Raw genomic sequence first — 19754 nt, forward strand, 5'->3', positions numbered from 1 at the left:
ATTCGAACTCGGGACCTTTGCCTTTCGCGGGCAAGTGCTCTACCATCTGAGCTACCCTAGCACGACTCACGCCCCGTCTTCACAGCTTCACTTCTGCCAGTACCTCGTCTCCTACCTTCCAAACAGAAGCTCTCCTGCGAATCTTGCAGAACTAGTACTCCTGAAAGAAAGGATGCCATTATATTTCTGTGGGGTAGACTCAAAGATAAATTCTATGTACGAGATCCGGAGACCCAAGATGATTTAAAATATCGCACTGTTACAGTTCGTGTAAAAAAAAAAAAAAAAGTGGCTTGCCTTGCACCAGTGATGACAAACGTAGTTTGCAATAGAGGGTGTGCATTCGAACACTTGATGGCGTAAAGAAAAATGTCCGCGGCCATTTTTTTTATTTTATTTTTGTTGCTCTTGCTGCAGTAATTCCGAAATGTACACGTGCACCTTACGTCAAACACATGACGCGAAGTTATTTGCCGTCTTTATATCGCAATTCAATCTTTCACAATTGCATTTAATTTTTAACGAGCATCTTTCATCCAGGATTCCAGCAGAAACAAGAGCACAACTGCTGCCGTAAATAACGGTTGAATCATTCTTAAATGCAAGTATTTTGACTACAGTTGGTGTGTCAGTCCATCCTCATGTAGCCAAAAGTGATTAGCTTCAGTTTTCAGCTAAACGTTTCTCCACTATTCCACTTTTGCAAGTACTATTAGTTGCGACAAGCCAGAGCGCCCTACCAGTCTGACGCGAAAATTTCTTATAACAATACGATTTTCTGCATAAGAAAGCAACTGTTTTCATTTTCAAATCGGATAAATCCGTAGTTGAATATGGTAATTTCTTCAAAACAGCTGGCCAAATTTTGGCTATTTAAAAGCTGCTGGAATTGTCCCTTTTAGAAATATGAGGGCCCATCAAGACGTTTCCCTTTGAGGGCTCCGCTGCAGCATATACGCAGCGCAATGCGACTACGATACTGCTATATAACCTTCAACAAGGGATTAGTGTTGTATTCGTATCTTTCCGTGGTGTGTGCGTTAAATGTGGAAACATAAGCTGTGGCGAAGTTACTACGAAATGCACCCAAACACGCCAACGTTCTGTCTTGGCTGCCGAAGCACAGACACCAGTACATATCCAGAAGAGAATGAAGAATGTATATGGGGCAGCATGTCTGTTGAAACCCAGAGTTTTCCTGCTGCTTCATGATAGCGCACGTCTCTATATCGCAAATGCGTTACGCGGAAGTTTCGCCACCTCAATTGGGAGACACTCGAGAAACTACCCTATAGCCCTGCGGTATTCCCACGCGATTATCGTGCCTTCGATCCCTTAAAAAAGGCTCTGGATGGTTGACGATTCCTGTCGGACAATGCTGTGCAGAAGTCAGGTACGTGCTTTGATATTTTCAACATAGTGCGTCGGTAGACCGATGGCATCAATGTTCACGGCATTTTTGTGTAATTGCAGTAAAGATTCTGTACTGTATGGCGTTCGAACAGAAACTTTTTGATCGCTCCCTATACGATACTAGTAGCCGACACTATTATTGTTCCACTTGAATAAATGAAATGTCTACCGGTATCTCTTTAACGCAATTAATACACTTATGAAATGAGAGTATACAATATTAAGAGACAACGTTTCCTCAATTCATGTGGGTGGAACCAGAATTGCTATATGTTAAGTGGTTCGGGGCATAACTGAAGTGAACAGATTGGTTCAATCATACTGTACGTGTAGCACCGTTAAATTGTCTGCAAGTATGAAACACAAACATGTAAAACATTTTTATTCTCGAATAACTAGGACAATCGTCTCTTCACTGGTGCCACTGTATAATCATAAATCCTTTTTGAATTCCTACGCCGGCCGGAGTGGCCGAGCGGTTCTAGGCGCTTCAGTCTGGAACCGCGCGACCGCTACGGTCGCGGATTCGAATCCTGCCACGGGCATGGATGTGTGTGATGTCCTTAGGTTAGTTAGGTTTAGGTAGTTCTAAGTGCTAGGGGACTGATGACCTGAGAAGTTAAGACCCATAGTGCTCAGAGCCATTTGAACCATTTTGAATTCCTACTTGTTAAACATGGTTCTACGATGGTTGGAACTTAAATAGTGGAAACTATTAATTCACAACCGATAAAAAAGATTTACATGGTTTCACCTGTTACTGTCCTTCAGAGTAGTCACCAGCAATGTGTAGAACCCGTTGCGAGCGATGTGCAAGGCGTAGTATACCGTTACCAGAGCCTGTTCTGTTGATAGTGCGAATGGAACGGTGTACTTCGGAATCAGATCAAAGTCACTAGGACTTAAGTCGCATTACTATTCGTTTTTGGAGCATCACCTGCGACCAGCTTTGCGAAAGAAGCGGCGACAGTTGTTGCGTAACCCGCCCATCATTTTGCACGACAATGCGCGGGAGCATACAGCGCAAGCTGTGACTGCTCTGTTAGGTCGATGGGACTGGGAAGTACTATTCCATCCACCATACTCCCCGGACTTAAGTCCTTGTGACTGTTTTGTTTCCGAAGATGAAGGAACCACTTCGTGGCACTCGCTTCAGAACTGTTCCAGAGCTCCGACAGGCAGTAGGCCGCTCCATTCGCACCGTCAACAGAACAGGCTCTGCTAAAGGTATACTACCCCTTCCATATCGCTGGCAACGGGTTCTACACAATACTGCTGACTACTTTGAAAGACAGGAACAGGTGCAAACATGTAAGTCTTCTGTATCGGTTGTGAGTAAACAGTTGCCACTATTTAAGTTCCAACCCTCGTATATTATCGTACTAAATCGTAATTACAATTCTTAAATACATGACTGTAAAGCCACTAATCAAAAGACCCAAGAATTCCAGTGAGAGATTAAACTTAAAAAAAAAACAAGGAAATTAACAAATTTTAGAATACGTACAGGTAAAACAGTAACTACGAGGAATCAGAAATCTGTAATGGATCTTTTGGAAACTATTGGCTAGTAAAAAACTTACCTGTTAATACTTTTTCCTGTAACATTTCTCCGCCATAGATATTGATGACTGCTGGAAATTTGGATAAAATGTCATTCACGATTAATAAAGCAATTCCAGTGACACAAAACCCGGTCTGAAAGTACCAACGTCAGATCATAATACGCATAAAAATTTGTTACGTTTCTATCGTTCTTAAAATAGTAAATCTTTTCGATCGCAGAATTCTGAACTTCTTTGTAGTTATCCGGGCAAGTGCATCTGTATGTGAAGCGAATATGAATCTAGTGAGATTGAAGGAATGGTGTAATGAACAATTCTCAAAGAACAGCATTTCAGTTCTCTCCAGAGACACATTACGATGACAATAAGGTCACTAAATGAATGGGATGGTTACGCCTAAAGGTGAATGAAGATAATTAAATGCTGTACTTTGTGCTTTGTTTGGTAAAAACGATAATTAGAGAATATTATAGTTAGATATTGTACCACATAGACAAGAGACTGAAGGAGACATCAATCCATTTAGCGAAGAAAGAAGTGCTGTCTCATCACGACGACACATGTTCAATTTGGAATCATCACCTCAGGATTACGTAGATTGTGTACTGAATAATTGACACAGATTCCGTATCTACAGAACCTAGTTCCCTGGTTTTTTCCTTGTTCCCAAAAATTATGAAATGGCTCTCACGTAAAAAAATCTGCTCAAATGAGAGATTATCGTCATCAGAAGTAAGTCGAAAGCCTGTAACTACTTTATACTTTAACCTGTGAGTTCAGAAGAAACTTTATTGCTCTGAAACATACCCTTTCATATGAAATCTGACTCATAACTGAATAAAGGTTGTTTGGATTTCCTAGAGAAAAGGAATATTGTTATAACGTGTTAAATAATTAAAGGCAGGTTTAAATAAAACTAAATCAAGATACATCTGAAATCATAGTCCTTACAGTGGATCTGATCTAGCAAAGTCGCTATATTTGTCTGTCAATTACGTCTTATAGCTGCAGTTCGTACAATTCAACGGTGTTTGCACTCTGTATTCCTCAACACCTATTATAGTGAAAAAGTTAGAGATAGTGTCCCTAAACCACATCTCTTGAAGTTTTACTGCTAATTAAAAGTACTAAGCACCACAATGCTGAATGCAGTATATTCTCTCTCTTTTTGAAATAAAGTGAAATCAAAATGTAGCTCATACGAGAATTTTGTTCTTAATCAAACACGTGTCATGGTTGAATAAAGATCACGGAAATCCGTAAATATTCCAAATGATATGAATACTGAATGCCTAGCGTTCTTAAAATGAATACAAGAGACACATATTTCACCTAAAGTAATCCTTCAACGGATCACTTGATTTTACATGGCCATACAAATACAAAAGAAGAGGAAAATCAACCTATGATATTCACATTAATATCCATTATTGTATTTAAGGGGTGTAAAAGCAGTGAGACAACTTACAGGTCCGGATAACTGTAAAGAAACTGGGTACTGATTCGTACTTGCTGCAACGAATCTGTGAACTCGGCTGAAGAACTAATTTTGTCCTGGTATAATACGACTACAAAGTATCTCGCGTAAACAAATATGATGCTCCACAAAGTGCCAGTATGCAATGCAGTGGAAGTAAGGAACCATATCACTATAATTCAGAAGGTGGACGTTTCAGTGCAGTCATTTGCTTATCAAGAGACACGGCATCTATACCAAACCGATCGGCATGTCCTCACGGAACTGAGCGGAAGAACGTACTTTGCGGTTTCTGATAACTCATCACGTTGATCTAGCTAACCGATTCTGCCTGCCAAACATTTCTGTTGACTCGATCACCACAGAGTTAGGGGACTTGCTTAAGACATACCTGATGGTTCCCATCCGAAGATAAACTACTGTAGTGGGCTGTTCCTTGAGACAGACATTTGCTCATAGATGCGTGCTTGGTTACATGGCGTGAACGAAGCCTAATAACAGACGACTGTCCACCTATATCGGGAAGCTTTCAAGGCGTCGGCACAGGGACCATGCATTCGACCGTCAAAATTGAGCGTGCCAAATATGTGGCGTCATAGTTTGGAAAAAGCACGTTGTGGAGAGTTTCCGAACGTATAGAGCGTATCCTGCATGACAGATATTCGGAACGTGCATTTGAAATTAGACCAACAATTTTCGAACTGTAACTTGCGTGCTATGAAAGTATTCTGTTTCAAGACAAAGGCGTATTGAAGATCAATCAAAAACACTTATTTTTTGCTACGATTTGTCATAGTTGCATGTAATTAGTAACATTTCTTGATTAAAGCCTGCAGAAGATACCAACGTTCAAGACAATGTCGCATCATATGGAAGTTCAGTGTAGCATAATAAATAGAGATGCGGAGTTAAAACTGGTGCGTGCTGTGTCGCAGGTTCGCATTCCACTACATTAAAATTTCTTTACTCACGTTCGTGTTTTTAATAAATTCTGAGACTTTCTTATTAATTCAATACACGTATATTCTGCAATATTCGATGTTATGTAAATATAAGTGTACTCTCTCTCTCTCTCTCTCTCTCTCTCTCTCTCGCTCTCTCAACTGGTTTTATTTACAAGAGGGCTTACATCGAAGACAATTCTAAGTCTATATCACACTAACTGTAATGGAAATTTTGTAATCTGATACCCTTACTGACTGTATACGGAACTTTCTGTTCTGTTTTACAACACGTTCGCCGGCCGCTGTGGCCGAGCTGTTCTAGGCGCTTCAGTCCGTCAGAGAGCCGGTTGGCCTCTGTAATAAAAAACTAATAAAATAAAATAAAAATAAAATTTTTTTTAAAAAAAAGTCCGGAATCGCGCTGCTGCTACGGTCACAGGTTCGAATCCTGCCTCAGGCATGGATGTGTGTGATGTCCTTAGGTTAGTTAGCTTTACGTAGTTCTAACTCTAGGGGACTGATGACCTCAGATGTTAAGTCTCATAGTGATTTGAGCCATTTGAATCTTACAACATGTTCATAGATATTAAAGTTCTTATTTATGTGTACTGCAGACAGAACAACATAACTAGCATGGACAAGTTATGAAATGTGCATTTTCTTCTTTTTCAACTTTTACGGCCTCATTGATCCACTTCAGTCAAACATTTTCTAGTCATCATCAATAGGCTTTGATTCCGAACTGCCCAGTATCTCTTAATTCGTCCTGATCTGTTCTGTCTTTCCTCAACAATAAACACTCTTCTTATTACTTGTCGTTCCTCTATTTTTTAGTTTCTTTAAATTTTCTGTTTTGCTTTGCAAATCGTCTAGGGCTAATTCCAGTTCTTTCATATTCTCATTGATTTCCTTTATGCAACACACTTATTGCTTCATGTTCCAAAGTTTCTCTATAATTTTTCTTGATAAACTGCTTCCTGTCATCCTCATAACGTGAAAGAAAAAAAATTCATTTTTTTGCGTATAGTATCTGAAAGGGGCACCAGTTCGCACTATCTGCCACCTTCGGTAATATTTTTAATTTTTTATTTATGTATGTTATAGCTATTCTTCTATCTACCTCAACGATTTTGGCGATTCTATTTTTCTGGGTAACTTTGAAAAAGTTTCTTTTCCGTGTGTCACCTCTGGCAGCGTTTCAATAGAGCTGGCGCAGGAATTTTACGCCATTCCATTTCGTAAACAAACTGCGTAATTTGCAAGCCAGATACAGCCGATAACTTCCACTGGAGCACGCTGTGATGGCATATACCACAATGAGATACACATACTGCGTTCACAAACAGCATCGTTTCCCAGCGTTCAACAATATGTTGAACTCGGCATGCTCAACGCTGACGTTCGAATACACGGTCCGTGGGGAGAGACATTACTGTTCTTATTACTTCGAGGTGTAGAAAAAGGGATAGAATGGCGTGATAGTTGTGTATCCCTAGAAGATAAATGTGTCGCAAAATTAATTTTTTTTCAGTTCTTATTTATTCATAGCAGTGTACTCATTTAATAGTCCTCGTATGTATGGGCAACTGAGCACATGGTGTGAGCATCAACCCGTGAGACACACGCGATCAGCGGACACCTGTTGGCTTTCCCACAGGACTCTGGGCAACAACACGACCACGCGCACGTACCTGGAGGCATACGTGACTACGCACTGCCGCGCCGGCGCCTTCGTGGTGGGCCTGCTGTTCGGCTGCTGGCTGCACCGCCTCAGGGCCTCCAACGAGCGGGAGTCGCCGCCTGCCGTGAGTATTCTGACGTCACGCTGGCAGCGGCTTCTGTTATACCCCAGTGTCAAGTACCTACCTTCACGCCCGCCCGGCTAGCCGCGCGGTCCAACGCGCTGCTTCCCAACCGAGAAGATGTGACGGTCCGCGGCACGAATCCGCCCGGCGGAGGTGCGGTGTGCTGGCCAGCCGGTTTTCCATCTGCCTCGGCGAATGCGTGCTGGTTCCCCTTATTCCGCCTCAGTTACACAATGTCGACGATTGCTGCGCAAACACTTTCTCCACGTACGCGTACAAATTACTGTATTACGCAAACATTGGGGCTACACTCGTCTGGTATGAGACGTTCCCGGGCAGTGTCCACTGGGGGCCGAACCGCACAACAACCCTGGGTTCGGTGTAGTGGAGTCGGACAGGGACTGTCGAGTACTGATAAGGGTGATGATAAAAAGATCGCATAAAATGAGTGGAAGAAATCACTCGTGTGCTCCAAAGTGTTACCAACGTCTTAGCCAGCACACTGAATGTGCTTAGGGAGTTGAAAGGAATGGGATACGTTGGTCGAGCAGCTCCTCATAAGTCTCACATTCCTGTAGTCAGTCCTAAGCAATGCTTGAGGCTGTGTAAAGAGCGATGCTACGGGACTGAGGACGACTGGAGGCGAATGAACTGGTGTGATCAATCACTCTGTACCCTGTGGAGATCCAGTGGAAGTTCCTCTACAAACATTCGGAAACTTCATTGAAAGTGTCCCCAGAAGAGCCCAAGCCGTCATAAAGAAGACGTGTGGACACACCTCCTACTAACGTCCAATAACAGGTGTCCGGATGATATCACCTTACTCAGCTAAGTAAATCAGTAGCATTTCTCAGACCTTCATTCTATTGCTTTATCTTCATGTAGTAATCATACTCTAAAAGTGACTTTTCAGGCTCTCCGAGGAGGAATCTTAGTTTCCAGCAAACTTTACACTTGACTTGAGAAAATGGTTCAAATGACTCTGAGCTCTATGGGACTTAACATCTGAGGTCATTAGTCCCCTACAACTTAGAACTACTTAAACCTAACTAACCTAAGGACATCACACACATCCATGCACAAGGCTGGATTCGAACCTGCAACCGTAGCAGTCGCGCGGTTCCGGACTGAAGCGCCTAGAACCACTCGGCCACCGCGGCTGGCCCACACTTAACTTGAGAGAAGAGTTTTAATTCCATTAGAAGCTAATTCTAGCGGTCGGAAGAAATATTTTTCATTTCTGGTGTTTGGATGAAGACCTTTCTTTCAGTTAGGAAGAACACTATTTAGATTTTCAAGTGAAGCTTATATCTTTGAGAGCGGAATCTTTCGTAGTCCTTTAGGAAGAAGATCCAAGGTAGAGCCGAGAACTTTTGTTTTGTTTTCTGGAAGACGAAATGTCAGTTTGGGTGTGAGAGTAAACAGGACATAAACTTCTTTATTTCAGTTTATCTTTCAAAAGAATATTTTCCCTCGAGTAGGACGTTAATTTTTGGTCAACTCCATTTTTCTTTTCAACCACGCCGACGTCACATGTGGTAAATACTGTGGAGAAACCTCCAAAATCTGGACATGATTTCAAAAAACGGTTCAAATGGCTCTGAGCACTATGGGACTTAACATCTATGTCATCAGTCCCCTAGAACTTAGAACTACTTAAACCTAACTAACCTAAGGACAGCACACAACACCCAGTCATCACGAGGCAGAGAAAATCCCTGACACCGCCGGGAAGGACATGATTTGATGACGTGAGTGAGAACGGGCTGTAGGGGAGGAAGGCGACCCATCAAAAGAATTAAAAGAAGAGTCGATAACACAGTCTTATGGGGTGGTGTCCGTCTGGGAAATAGTCACTTCTAATCCTGGTGGAAGAAAACATTTTATACGTCAGCGGTTGGCGAGGTGCAGAGGGTGGGGTGGTGGACGGGGGAACGGAAGGGATAGAGGAGTGGGGGATGGGGGGGGGGGGGCGGAAGGAAGAAACATAAGGAAGTAAGATTAGGATTGAGCCCATCGACTATGAGGTCATAAGTGACAAATCAATGGGTTAAATAGAGAAAGAAGGGAAACAGAACTTGACTGTACATTCTTCAAAATTACCATTCGGCCTTCGCGAGAGTCGAATTACAGAAACCGCTGGAAATCAAAACCAGAATGAGCAGTTTGGATTCTGAGTACCACGAACACGAATGACTCTCCTGCGTTCCAACTACTAAACCACCTCGTCTCGAGATTTCGTTTGAAACTTCTGTTACTTTCTACGCACTTTATATCACACTTCTCGTTATGAGTAGGTACATATAAATGTCTCTCTTTGTCGATAGCGATTATGTAAATCATATCGGTAAAAGCCCATACCTTCATTTATAACATCGATTATTGTGATTTACTAACTTAATATCTAAGCTTCAATTTGTCTTTTCACTCATCTTCTAAAACACTTCGTGTGTTATGGTATTAAAACTTTCATTAAATAACTGATACAGACATCAAAAGAAATCACCAGGAGAAAGGCTGATGATTTGCAGTGGCGTTATTTAGGTGATTTGTGCACCTCTGCTCATCCTTTGTGTACAAGCTGATACTATCCTGGAATCTGTTTGCGCTACTGACCTCACAGTAGCTGATATATGAGCACTGGTTGCAACTGAGGCTACAGCTGACTATGGGGAACCAAATGAATACATATGCCAGTCAGACATATTTTCGCTGCTTGCATCCGTCTTCTCTGACAGCCAAGTGTTTGCCTCTAGCTACGATCCTGGTAGTGTCTCAGGCTGTTGTCCTAAATGAGGATGGGTATCTACAGAATAGCAGCAGTACCAGCCGACCCTGGAGTTGCCACAAAGAGGTGTAGTGCCAACGCTAGCCTGCAGAAATGTGCGAGTGCCATTAATTTTGGCCGTGTCTTAGCTGCAGGTGCTGCTCTGGTACCCACAGGCATTGCTGCTCTTTACGGGGTAAATACCCACACACTGGCTGCCTTGGCACCTGGATATTGTTGCCTGTGGCTGCCTTCCTACTCTGTCTTCCCTACTATTATTGTCTTCTCTACTGTCATTGTCTTGGTAAGATAGACGTTTGTAAGTGCTTGCACATGCTGCCCGGATACTTGCTGGCGTTGCTATCTTTAATAGTGTTGGTGTTTGCTGGCTGGTTGCTGTACCGACTAGGACTAGAGTTCGTGCTGTCATGGGATGTTGATGACACCAGCCTGAGAGAGATCTGAGTCATCATTGCCGTCATTAGCCAGCCATGACACATGTACGTATTTTTATCCTGGAGATAAATCAGTTGATATCCGTAAGCTTACTGCAGTACTAGCTGCAGCTGAAGTTCCCAACGCCAGCTTACACAGCTGCTCTGTTACCCATGTACTAACAAGTACTGTTCTGCAACCCATTGACACTGTCTTAAATGGAGTTCATATCTGCAGGTTGTCTGTGGTACCAGCTTAAGCTGAATAGGCTGCTGTCATTGCCAGCCTCCACTGACCTGTCTGTGCGACTCATATAGTCCTGTTCTGAAAAGCAGTAGTCCTACTTAGAAAAGCACCTGTTTTATTGAAGAAGTGCCCAGATACCTGCTGGTGACGTTGCCCTCATTGGAGGCGGTCTCTGCATGCAGTTTGTTGTACTGGCGGGGGCTATAATCGCTGCTGTCATGCATTGTTGCTGCTGACATCGGACTCTGATCATCACCGGTATCGATTAACTCAGACAGATATGTGCATTTGAGCAGGTGATATCCTGGTACCGTCTGCTGCTGTTGTCCTCATTGGAAGGGATGTAAGCAGGCTGATTGCTGTTCAAGCTGGTGCTAGAACTGATGGTGTAGTAAGGTGCAGCAAATAATGTTCATCGCTGGCATCGGCCTGCTGTGACAGATATGTACCTTTCTCCAGGAATTAACTGGTGGCCACTGGCGATGCTGTACTAAATCGATTAGTGTCTGAAAATTGGCTGCAGAACCAGCAGGGGCTAAAATGCCAACTTGGGAAAATTTTGCACACACTAGTCTGCACAGACTTGTCTTCACTGCTGATGCCAGTCTGCTCTTCCAGCCATGTCGTCCTTGTAAGTGGTGTCATGGTATTCATTGGTGCTTCGGTCCTAAATCAGATTGGCACGTCCCAGATAGTTTTTGTTCCAGCCCGCCCCATGGGTCACTGCTACCTACGCCAGCCTGCACCAGGTTATCTTAACTGCTAACACTGTTGTCGTTCTCCAACAGCCGTGTATGTTATTGGAGGTTCCAGGTGGCATCCCTAATTGGTTTCTATCTATAGGGTGGCTTTTGTACCACGTGAGGCTAAAGCTGCTGTTGTCATAGGTTCCCACTGCCCACACAGGCCAAAAAACGTGTTTTCTGCATTATTGGCATCAACCTGACCTTTCAGATGGGTCCTTTCTGCACTGACCCTTCACCACTGTTGAGACTGAGATGCCGTGACGTGCACATGTGCTGCTGGAGGCACTATAATAGTACTAGGTGGCGCTGGTGTCCTCACTTTGGCACAGTATCTAACGCTGGATGCTGTACCAGTTTGGGATTCAGTTGCCAGGCTGCACAGACCCGTCCTTGCCACTACACTTGCTCCTACACTGAAAGCAATATGTGTTTCTGCAGGTACTGTCCCTGTACCCACTGACAATGCTATCCTCTCTGGGCGTGGTTTCCGTGGGTTGGCTGCTGTACCAGCCGGCGCTATCGCTGCCGCCGTGGATGGCCGCTGCCTACGCCGGCCTGCACAGACCTGTCTACGCTGTTGGCGTCGGTATGCTCATCACTGCATGCGCCATGGGACAAGCTGGTGAGTGGCCTACAAACCATTAAGAGCTGGAATTTGTCTGATTTTACGTCATACCCAGTTGAAAATGTCAAACGGAAAGTGATTCGTGACGCTCTCTATCTCTTACTACATGTCCCAGTGGCGAAACGCACCGCCCTCCTCTCGATAGTCTATCTCTCCGGGCTTTCAGTCTTACCTGGAGAGGATTACAGACCCACGAGATATACTTCCTAGTCGCTCCTGGATAAATTACATTTGCTTAGGCTTGTTTTTCAATTGATCTCACTCTGGCATCTGCTTGCTACATTTTGTTCGGTTTTCCAGTGATTAATCACCATTTGTGTAGCTAATCCGTAATGTGTCTTTTTGCAACACTTTACATTTTTCTATAATAAGCGAAAACTGCGTTTCGTGCACCAGTCATCGATCCTTTGCAGTTCTTTTTGAATTTCTCTAAAAAGTTCTCGTATTGTTATTTCCCTTTGGAGCTTTCGTCGTTAGCCGTTACATTGTTTACATACATGGTGAGTCAGGAGGAAATGAACACGCTTTGATTGGTGATAGTATTAGTAATTCTAAACACAAAATCTCAAATGAACGTATCTCCTTTTCTTAATAGTTTTCGAGCAAACTAAATAAAACAGTGGAGAACAGAGCAAACGTTTTGTCCAATTGTATACATTTCCTCACAAAACATGTTCAAAAAGTCCACCGTCAACTGCAAACAATTTTGCCGCTCTTGTAGACAGCTGCTGCTTGTAGACAGCTCACTCTTATTTGAGCAAATGAATGTAAAATGTGGGCGGGACGTTCCTCCCAGAGACGCGGGTGAAACTAAATTCTCTGGTCAATCTAGCTTCTCCCCCTGACATTATTTATGACAAGTAACACTACGTTGCCTAATGTCACTTTGGTTGTAGTCGCATATCAGTGCTGGTGAAGAAGGGCATATGACTCACGACCGTGATTTTCAGATGTGTGTCAAATAAGGTTAAGAAAAGGGCAATGTTCATTCGAAGCTTTTTGTTCAGAATTCTCAATACTATCACCCTTCAAAGAATGTACTTATCTCCCTGACTCTTTCTGTATATCGTGGACATTCTGGCTCTTTAATATTCCCCTGGAGTACTCCCAAACTACATTAGCGTCTAATCATATCTCCGTTTAGAACGTAATTAAGCTCCGTAAGTCTTCATAGAATTACGAAGTCGGTCCGATGTTAGCATTTTTTTCCTAGAACTGATAGGAATGCTTCGTAGAAATTTATCGGCATCAACTTGGGTGCCACAGTCTATCTCTTTATGTACATTATTAATCGGCGAAACGAGATGAGTTTATAAAGATCTCTGCTTGCGTAATGCATGTCTTTTCCTGCAGAGGGGATTTTAACCTTATCATAAGGTCATAATACAAGCAAACTTTAATTTTATACTATAATTATTTAATGTATATTTAACAGTATTTCATAAATAGCCTCCACTGTTGAAATTGTACTGTTTTAAATATATTTTATGGATTTCAGAACATTATTCCTCGTAAATAAGGTTGGTAACAGGTCTCGCGAGTTTACTTATGAGATAACTAGTTTAGAGAGTTCATATCTCATTTCTAAATGTCACATTTCTGTTCAACAATAGTTCTCGATGTTTTATGGAAATTGTTCCTCAAGCACCCCAGTTTTCGCACATTGAAAGCTGATCTCTCAGAACTTGTTCTATGATGAATAAATCATTGAAGGGTAGTTGGGTGGAGTAAATATCGCGCAATTCACAGAAACACCACTTTTCCTACAGATTTAGTAGAGGGTAAAATAGGCAATGACTCGGTGCGCAATTCTGTGCGTACACTGTACATGAAAACGCTAAGTCTGTATTTGATCTGCCGGAACAGTACCCTGCTGTTGGGATCGACATACTAGGTTAATTGCGAGGACGGCGTAGCATAGTCTATTCTGTTTTAGCCTCTACCATAAAGAACAGAGCAAGCTGTTGCATGAAATCAGGCGAAACCTCTCAACGGACACACACATATGATGCGGGCCACTATTGCTTTAGGCACCATTACGTGATCACTGTGTGCTCTGAATTGAAAAGAGCGATGTGACGCGTCCGATAGGCATACTAGAGACATTGCTCAACACATGTATACAAAGCTTCATCAAATTTTCGGTGTCGTTTCCATTTCGTGATCTCTCGGACCTCACTTTCCGAATAGCCCTCCTATACTGAAAGGAGGATAAGAAGAAGAATACTTAGGGATGTGGTTGATTTGCTCGGCCCATCGCTTCCTTAGCGATCAGTACTTGTAACTAGGATGACGTCAATGAGTTCGGTTCTGATTGTATTGTGGGTTGTCACGTGTGTATCAGTGTTGGTGCCAGTGGACAGGGGAAGGTGGACACGGCTGTAGTCCATCTTTTGGAAGGCAGCATCAAGCAGATTTATACTCACACCAAGGACTCAGTTGAGCAGCCATTGCCGATCACATTGCTACTGGAGTACAAGTCAGGACTAATGTAGCATCAAAAGCGTCACTCAGGACCATCAGGAAGCGTTTGTTCAAAACTGAATTACGAAAAAGCGTACAGCTAGACAAACTTCCTCTCACAAACCGTGCAGTCTTCTTGTGGTGGTGCAGTGAGAGAACTGGTTGTATCAGTGATGTAATTTTCAGTCTCGTTATGAGGGCAGATTCTGTTTAGGAGTCTGCGTAGGTCTTTTGTGAGTAGTGTGTCCCCCAGATAAGCAGGAACTATCAGTATTGGCAGCGAAGTACTGAGTTGTCGGAAGACATAGCCTACAATGGCAACGAAGCTATCGAATTCACTGAGGGAACATCGAAAAGTGCAAGATACATCAAGAAGACCATCGAGCTGTTCATGCAACACGAGGAAGACGTGTTCTTCCAGCGGTACAGTTAATGTTGCACCACGCGTCATGCAACACTATCTTCTTTTCTTTTTTCTTCCCACTAAGGATGTGTCTGACGTTATGGGATAGCTTTATCCACTACCAGCGTCAATCGGTAGTATCACTGCATTGCAGCTAAGATGAGCGTAAAGGGTAGTGAAACTGTTGTCTAAAACAATCTTTTAATAGCCATATGACTATGATAGTATACAAAGAATGAAACATCATATGTGTCTGTAGCTTCGGATGGTTCATACTTCATTTTCCACTACTACTATATTGAATAAACAACGCATTTACGTGTTACTCCTGGTAAAATAGTTTGAAAACACGAAGATTGTGGAAAGTATGTGATACGTCAAGTGGTACCAAAACATGCAGTTGCGAATACGTACAATCATCAGTTGTACAAGGGGCACTGTATATGAGGCACTGCATCGTTCCTCTTAACAACAAAGCTGAAAGCAGAAATAATCATAACCATAGTTTGCAGATGAAGGAAGTACTATAAAAAAAGGATTGGTTTTTAACTTTCCACTCCCCATATGTCCTCACTGCCACACACTTGGCGTCTCTCAATGTGTCTTATGACGGTAATGGGAAACTTCCTTCACAATAACACTGTTATGAGGTGTTCTGTGTATTTATTTGCCGATCATGGGTAACTCTCTTTGTCTTCCACTGTTCTTTCTTTTATTTCGCTCATGTAATGTCCAACTGGCTATCAGAGCAGGTCTAACAAACAGCACCTTAGTTGAACAAGTAAAGTGAAAGAAATTTAACTTCGAAGTAGGAAAACATTGACGTTCGCCTGCTATAATATCTGGCTTAAGGTTTGCATGCTGAAAATTCGAGCGCACTAGAAGAAAATGTAGTACAACAAGGGCATACTGTGTCGTAGCGTTAGTTCTTGGGCAACGGACATCGTTTTGCTCCTTCATGGGAAGACGTTAAAATGATTTAGAAACGCAGCTGGCAGCAGCGGTTAGAGGGCAGACAATAGCCACCTGCAGAGTGACGTCGCCTGTGGTTGCAGGACTGGTGGACGGCATCCTGTCGCATCCCGTGTTCCGCGTGCCGAGTCGCCTCACCTACTGCCTCTACCTGACCCACTCCGTCGCGCAGATGGTCCATTACGCATCTGCGAGGTCACCGGAATACCTGTCACACATCCACGTGGTGAGTTGTTTGTCGGTAAAACGTAGAGAATGCTATTTATTTATGTTTGGTTTGTTACTTCTTGCATGGATCCTATACTGTAATGTGGAATGTGGCAGTACACTACGATGTGATGTATCAGATAATCTTGAGGGTCTTTAGTTAGGGGAAATGTGTGCTGGAGCCGTGCTGCTGACACATCCCTGCTCGCAGGGCGCAAAGCAGCTGATTGTCCTGCCAGGAAAGTTTACCCTGCAACTGTTCACATCTTTAATTGAGTGCATTACTTGCAGTTTGTGAAGCAGAAACTGTATTCTATGCATCATCTGACGACAACAATACTTGTTCGTCTACGCCAAAAATGTGCTTATTAACAACGAGAAAATGAAGGAGATGTATGAATGCTTTTATGTAAATCGTCCACATTTTAGAAAGTGTCACAAGTTATAAGAATACCTCAGAGATTATCCAGAGCACTTTTTCGGGTAATTGAAAATGTCAGAACAAATATTCCAGTTTAGTTTAAATATTGCTGAACCTAAATAGTTTAATAAATGAAGATTCGACCCAAGCTGGTTTGTATTTCGGGCCGAAACTTGAGCCGTGATTGGCTGCTTTAAGCCAGCAGAGCCGAATTTAACGGCTTCTTATTCCGCGGTTTCTTGCAAAGTGTCATCTGCTACCATATGTCCATGTACAGCCATGTTTTGCGCACAATTGTGAATCGCATGGCACAGGGTACTTCTCATTGTACCTTATACTGAGGTAGAGAGTGTGGAAAAAATGACTTCTGAATGCCAGTGTGGAAACTGTAATTAGATTAGGCTTATCTTCGTGATCACAACAAGCACTGTAAAGACTTGTAGTAATATTTCTAGAAATTTCACTTAATACTGGAACTTCAAACTTTTTAAGTAGTCTCTTGAGAGATAGGTTGTGCGTAACTTCCCACCAATGAAACTATCACACCAAGTTAATAATGTTGTTGAGGACTATAAGTAATGATTTGTAAACACGAAATTATTTCAGCCATCTTTGGACACAAAGCTATCTGGTACCACAAACACACAGATTACATAACCATTTCTTCATGGATAATAGGAGGTGTAATAATTTTTGATCACTAATTCCTCAGTTTCACATAATTTATGTCATTTCCTTTTTTTTGGTTAGAATATCAGCACAAAAATCTAAATGTGGCAGATGTACTGTAAGATGTAGATGTGGATAAGAACTTGAATATTACTTCAAAATGAATAGTTCGATAAATTTCTCTTCAGCACAAATCATGCCAGTATTTGTGGGTCGAATCTTCGTATCTTACGCTTTTATGGTTCAATAATATTTCAAATAAACTGGAAATTTTGTTAAAACATTCGCAAGTATTTGAAATAGTGCTCTGGAGAATTTTTGAACTTGTAAAACTATGATCGGTGAGGACGCTCTACATTCAAAATGTGCATACATATATCTTCTTCTTTCCCGTTGTAAACAACCACATTTTTGGCATGAACGAATCAGTATTATTCTCATCAGACGATGCATATAATATAGTTTTCGCTTCACATACGGCAAGTAATCCACTCTGCTAGCAATGTGGACAGCCGCAGGGTAAAGGTTCCTCGTGCGACCAGCAAGCAGCGATGTGTCAGTACCGAGGCTCCAGCGCAAATGCAACAACACTGCCTTGGCAGGAGAGAGATGCGATGTACCAGAATGGAGGAGCAACCCGCCAGCAAAGCGGCTACAGCTTGAATGTACCCCAGCAACACTCAGTGAGTTTGTTTCATCATTGTAGGGACATGCCGGCGAGCAGTGAGTTGGTATCATAAAAACACCGTCATGTTCCATTTTGGGCGTCGTTTATGTAGTAAATGATTAGAAGTGTCCTATGTTTCGAAGCTATTTCACTTATATTGCACTTATCATCAAGAAGTACCTGTACTTGTTTCATGTTCTATCGATAACAAATAAAAGGGTAAGTTTTTCAAAATCCTAAAAAGTAAATAAAATACATTTTAGTTGCATTTATATTCACAAATTACTCTCCTTTAAGATCAAAAATCCTTTATTTCTGTTACTTATTATAAAATACAACCATGAACCATTAATAACTCTGGCGAAATCTTCTCCAGTTATCAGCAGGGTCACGGTGTGTTGTAGCAATGAGAAGATTTCATTTATGCAATTCAAAGAGAAAGACTACTTTTCGCATTAATATCTTGCAAAAAATACAAAAAGCGCACTTCTATACTAGTGATAAAACTGTAACAGGGTCACGTGTGTGCGGTTGAACAAGCTAATCTCAAAAACTACTAAGGGAATATTCCTGGAATTTTCACAGGTAACTTGAGCGTAGCTTGGGGCAACTTGTAGGCTTTATTTCATCAGAATCGAAAAAAAGATGACATAGTTTAAACTTTTATCCATTCTAATAATGTTACAAATGAGAAACTGAATTCCGTCTGTTGCGTTTTCACGACTAAACCGCTTAACAGATTTCGATGGAATTTGGTATAGTGGTAGCTTGAACCCTGAGTAAAAATATGACTACTTTACAATGTGAGTAGTGGAAGATAGTTATTGATTAAAGGAACATTATGCGAATTAGAGAAAAAGAGTTACTGTTTGAAAAAGTTATTTACTCTTTGACTTTTGAGTTAATTATATTTTTGGATATGATTTAATTGGTTGATATGTGCTATGTAATATGATTAAATTTAATGAATACAATGCTTATACACTCTTCAATGTGCTTAAACCATATTTACACTCATATATTATTATTAAGTGCAAAATAAGCTGTGTCAGTTGTCACATCTAAACTGTCGAACCGACTTCAACGAAGTTTCGTAAGAAGTTCACTGGAACAGTGAGACAGAACATAGGCTACTTTAGAAAGTTAAAAAATTATCCATCCCTAAGATGGTGAAGTAAGGAATGGAATAGCTTTTTTTACACTTGTGGACATGGACATAAAGCATGATGAAAAGTTATCAAATTTGTTCCATTAAGTACATGTTGTATAATGTTTAACTATTGCTATAGCCCGATGCATAGATTTGCGCTCCTGCTCGTGATGCTCCACATCTACTGCTGCGCAGCAACGCTATACATGCCGCTACGTTATGCTTTGAACAGCTTGGGAGGGGACGGATGGGGGGAGGGGATGGGGAGAGGGGACGGGGAGGTCGCACATCATAAGCAGACCTCTTTGAAACAGGCACACACATGAGGACAGCTGGCGTCATTACACACAAGATAGTTTACTTACTCACCAGCAGTCATCATAACAAAACTACTGATTTGCGGAAACAGCCACAGGTAACAGCTAGTCATTAACAATTGTCTCGAAATCTCTTTTCCTAGATTTTAGTTTTTTCACGAAGGTAAACAAATGGTTGAGACATGGACTTTTACTGGTGTGGTTTAATGCATGTCGTCACCAGATGCTGATTGGTTTATAGACAGAGTTGGTGGTTGTCATCCGTGCCTTTCACCTGATAGCAGCAACAGATATTGAGCGTTACAGCAGTTACATCGGAATGGGAAAGGTGTTTACTGAGTATGACTTAATAGCCAATTATCACTAATGTGCACAAATAAAGTTTTCTATGACCTCCCAACAAATGCAGGCGTAACAGGGACGTATCTCCCACAGCTGCTAGCAGCGAACTCTTACACCCTA

At 42.0% G+C, this 19754-nt stretch overlaps 1 protein-coding gene across 1 annotated transcript in view; it reads left to right on the forward strand.

The window, feature by feature from the left end:
- The window catches only part of LOC124805532 (O-acyltransferase like protein-like), a 370573-nt gene that overhangs the window by 307492 nt on the left and 43327 nt on the right, over positions 1 to 19754 (forward strand). Inside the window, exons 10-12 of the mRNA XM_047266101.1 lie at positions 7057 to 7204; positions 11837 to 12020; positions 15945 to 16087. Of these exons, the coding sequence (XP_047122057.1) occupies positions 7057 to 7204; positions 11837 to 12020; positions 15945 to 16087 (475 nt within the window). The remainder of the gene's footprint in view (positions 1 to 7056; positions 7205 to 11836; positions 12021 to 15944; positions 16088 to 19754) is intronic.

This window comes from Schistocerca piceifrons, chromosome 7 (genome assembly GCF_021461385.2).
Source record: "Schistocerca piceifrons isolate TAMUIC-IGC-003096 chromosome 7, iqSchPice1.1, whole genome shotgun sequence".
NCBI classification, from domain to species: Eukaryota; Metazoa; Arthropoda; class Insecta; order Orthoptera; family Acrididae; genus Schistocerca; species Schistocerca piceifrons.